Consider the following 4,382-nt stretch of genomic DNA (forward strand, 5'->3'; position numbering starts at 1 on the left):
ATATGTTTAGGAAAATCTTAAGAAAGCTTAAATATCCTTAAATCAAAATTATTCAGAAGTTTACTTGTAATTTATGTAAATGGTCCATAAATCCACAGGTTTATTTCTTATAAGATATACATATATAACTTAAAATTATTCTTTCATTATGAAAGAAAATGTATTTCAAATGTGGCCATATATGTCATAACATGCAATAAAAATTAAAAATATGGAGATTCCTTATTAATTGCAAGAACAAAAGCACTTTGTATTCTTTTCTACCTCTGCAATGGGCATTGAGAAAACACGAAAGTTTACCTCGTTGGTATTAAATGTATTGTTATAAAAGAATAATTTATAGATGTGTATTTGATATCTATTTGATAAGACCAATAATTCACCATGTCTAATCTTCATCCCGCTTACAAATTCCATTTTTGGATCATATGCAACGAGCTCCTGAAAAACAATATTATTTACGATAATGAAAATATAATGAGAATTATTGTTAACAATTACTATAGAATCCTAAGTAATTTGTAAAACAATTTGATACAATGTATAATTATATTTGGATATTTTACCTTGTTTTTGGAATTAATTTCCTTAGTTGCGTCCGCGCACATAATAGACGTTTTTGTAATATCGCTGAAAAATATTCCACATCTGTCAGATGTTATCGCAAGTGTTTGGCCTCCTAATGCACCCGCCAATTGAGTTTCTTTATTAGCTTCATTAATATCCTTTGGCGAACATTCTATTAAGTTCGATATTTTTGTCTTATACATTTTGCTTCCCACGAAAGGAACATAGTATAAGTCTAAAATTTACAATGAAAGTGTTAACAGTTACAAAAAAATGATAATTACTTGTTTAAATTCATAAAACTTGTCTACTGTAATAAGCTTACACGATAAACAATTTCCTGTAAGCAAAATGTTAGTAGAATATACTAGTAGTAGATTCGAATAGAATATGTTAGCAGATTGAAATGACATCAATTATCACATTCTGTTACTTTTTTGTAGACATAATCTGTTCACATAATAACAGCAGATTGGCAATAAAAATCAAGCAGGACCTGCTAACGAAATCAGAAACTTGGCAGAATCTGCGCTAAATCGAGTAGACAACTGTTTTGTAGCTATTTAAATCGTGACATCATTGGTATTAAAAGATCTTTAAAAACCCGAGAAGAAATGTTTTATATATAATTATATAGAATTATATATAATTTTATATAATTGTTTATATAATATATATTATATAAGTGTTTATATAATTACAAGGCAGGTAACGCGTTATTTGTAACGTTATTACAAGTTACTTTTTTCAGTAACGAATGGGTAACGACGTTATATTTTCTTCTGAATAACGTTCATGGTAACGCAATTACATTTTTGGGGTAACGGTAATAATTTCACTAGTTACTTTTATCTATTTACTTTATTTTTAACTACGTAAAAGTTTAGTCGTAATTATAGCTCTAGAAAACAGAGATGAAACATTAACAGTCTGATTGGCTGTCTAAATCATGACGTCTTTTTTTCATTATATTCACACTTCACACGTATAGACTAACTCTCTATGTATAGCATGTGGTGAGATTTTACACTAATAAATATTTTTGTGGAAAAAAGATTACATGATACAATCTTTACAGTATATTTAATTTCTTAAAATAAAATTTTTTTTGTGTCATATTTCACAAATTAAATATATATATATAATGCAGATTACGAACAATACTATTTTTTTATTATAATTATATATTATTTTATAATAACATTATTTTACCCTTAGAGTATTCACGATAAGTTATTCGTATCTTGTTTCTTTTCTTCGAAATACTGCACCTGGCTAAATAATTCTTTCTATCCTTAATTCCTTCTTTTTAAGTATACAATTTCATAAATGTTTTTTAAAGATGTTAAAATATACAATAGGAATCTATTCATAATTTTTGTATATTTGCAAAAATTATGGAAATTAACCCACACACAAACGACCCATCATGCACAGTAAAAAACAATTATATAAGTATTAAGAATTAAATATAATTTAAAGATCTTATTAAAAGTAATACGAAAAATAAATTTATTTAAGTATAAAAAGTATAAAAAATGTAGTATATTATGTGATATAACAGCATCTGTTTTATTCATGAAAATAATGCATAATGTTTACTATAGGCATATATTTTTTGAGCTTTATTCCTCTTTAAAATAGAATTTTGATATTTTTTTTACATTTACCGCAAAAATCTGCATATAATATTCTATTAGTGTCAAGAAAAAAAAGTAACGAAAACGTAACGAGTTGTTATATTTTGAATAATGGAAAAATAACGATAACGATAACAAGTTACTTTTGCAAATTGATAATGATCAGTAACGGGAACGAGTTATTTAAAAAAAAAAAGAACGGTAACGGTAACGATTTATTTTTATGAGGTTGCCTAATTATAGATAAATGGACATATTGTATATATAATTATATATAAGATATGTCCATGTATATACACATATATAAAGTATATATAATTTTAGATAATTTAATAATTATACATAAAACATTTTTTCCCGGGAATGTGTGTGTGTGTGTGTGTGTGTGTGTGTGTGGCATTTCTATATTTTTTATTTTAATTTTTATTTTAATGATTCTAAACATAACAAGAAAAATAAATAATAAAAAAAATAAGAAAGTGAATAAATAATTATATTAAGTTTTTATCAGATTTATACCAGCAATTTGATATTGTCAGATATTATAAATTCTGTGCGAATGCCTTTCCCACGTCAAAAACTTATAGCAGATTCTACTAAAAATTTGTTTCGTAAGATTTAGTTATCTGGAAATATTCTTTTCTGATTAAAAAGAAAACAAATACTTGCCTTCACCAATAATTGTCATGCCGTAGGTAGTGTCGGTAATAGGATATCGCTTGTTTGCTACTAGGACATCAACATCAGTCGGTTTCATAAAATCAGATTCGACTCTGCATAACTTTGAAGTATATCCATTATATACTATTAAGCCAGTACCTTCAACGTCTCCTATGAATACCTGATTATCACAATTTTATTAATACAATATTATATTTGCATATTTATTTAAAATACCTGTTTGTCTCTCTCTCTCTCTCTCTCTCTCTCTACTACTACTACTACTACTACTACTATTACTACTACTACTACTAAACAATTTTTCTTAAATGGAATAGGAAGTACTAACAATCACATTATCCTTCACATTTTGGCAATCCGCGTCAGAAATAGCAATTGTAGATATCAATCCGTCGTTAGTTTTATTATGAGCAATGTTAAACGGAATAATAACACGTTTAACCAATTCATCAGTTGATAAATCGAAGATTAATAGCTGCGGTAAGCATAGTTGTTTCTCCCCAATCCTTCCACCATCCACAACGAATAAATGATTGCATATAATCTGAGATGGTAAAAATATGCAAATTATTTTATATTTTACTCTTATTATATAAATTATTGGAAATGCAATATAATTGTTAACAATATCTAACATACTGTTGATCTTAAAAGGAACAGTCGGATGTACAAATTGTGTTACTTAGATAAAAGATATTAATACTAACTTCTACTTGATAAACACCGCCTGTAATTCCTTTACAATCATCTTTATACCAAGACCAATCTGGATATGGACGCAGAAGAGGTCCACCTTCTCCTTGTTTCTCAGTTACTGTCATCACACCAAGTGGTACGCCATCGTCTCTTGTCGCAGTAACGAATACTCTACCATCTATAAGAAGTTTGTTTGACAACGCAAACGTGTTAGATATATTAGATATATATTTATCGTGAATATTTATATATATATATATATATATATATAAAAAAAATATATTACAATTTTATTACAATAGCAGTAATTTGTTATATTAGTAATATCAAAATCATATGATCAAACTTAGAGCGTGATATTTAATACAACAGTAAGAAAGAAATCCATAAAGAATATCGATATAAAGAATTATTACAAAATAATGAATAATGCCTACTTACCATCTGCCCTATCTACATCGAATAAAAAACCTTCTTTAGGATCGTATTTGCCGAAGTATATCGCTTCCTCTTTTTGTTGCGGATTGTCCCAAAGAATATCTATGTATTTCCATTCGTAATTGAGAAGCAATTTACCGAAACTTGTAATTGTCATTGACAGAAGTAATATAGCAAGCAAAAAATGTTTCATTTTTTCTTACTGTATAGTCAGGTATATGCGCAATAATATATATAGTTAAACTGAGCTATAAGATATATATTTCGTGGAAGCGGATATATGAATGAGACTTACTTTGACAAGTATTTATGATATATTCGCATTATAATGTATATGAAAATTCAAAACTATTTCCTCAT

At 27.0% G+C, this 4,382-nt stretch overlaps 1 protein-coding gene across 1 annotated transcript; it reads right to left on the reverse strand.

Moving 5' to 3' along the window:
• Positions 1-225: 225 nt before the first annotated feature.
• LOC108752518 (major royal jelly protein 1-like) lies at positions 226-4,247 on the reverse strand. Its single transcript, XM_018493368.1, has 6 exons — positions 4,026-4,247; positions 3,596-3,762; positions 3,217-3,432; positions 2,877-3,048; positions 567-802; positions 226-441 (listed from the first exon to the last, which is right to left on the reverse strand). Exons 1-6 carry the CDS (start codon positions 4,213-4,215, stop codon positions 226-228), a joined length of 1,197 nt encoding a protein of 398 aa, XP_018348870.1. The 5' UTR covers positions 4,216-4,247.
• Between the last annotated feature and the right edge of the window lie 135 nt (positions 4,248-4,382).

Source organism: Trachymyrmex septentrionalis, unplaced genomic scaffold, assembly GCF_001594115.1.
Source record: "Trachymyrmex septentrionalis isolate Tsep2-gDNA-1 unplaced genomic scaffold, Tsep1.0 scaffold60, whole genome shotgun sequence".
Classification (NCBI taxonomy): Eukaryota; Metazoa; Arthropoda; class Insecta; order Hymenoptera; family Formicidae; genus Trachymyrmex; species Trachymyrmex septentrionalis.

What these genes read in the sequence shown, in the direction of transcription:
- LOC108752518 (XM_018493368.1), bottom strand. Translation starts at nt 4,215, where the DNA reads ATGAAACATTTTTTGCTTGCTATATTACTTCTGTCAATGACAATTACA. An exon ending in GCGGTGTTTATCAAGTAGAA is followed by an intron (nt 3,433 to 3,595) that starts GTTAGTATTAAT and finishes TTACCATCTCAG; the next exon opens with ATTATATGCAATCATTTATT. An exon ending in AAATTAATTCCAAAAACAAG is followed by an intron (nt 442 to 566) that starts GTAAAATATCCA and finishes ATTGTTTTTCAG; the next exon opens with GAGCTCGTTGCATATGATCC.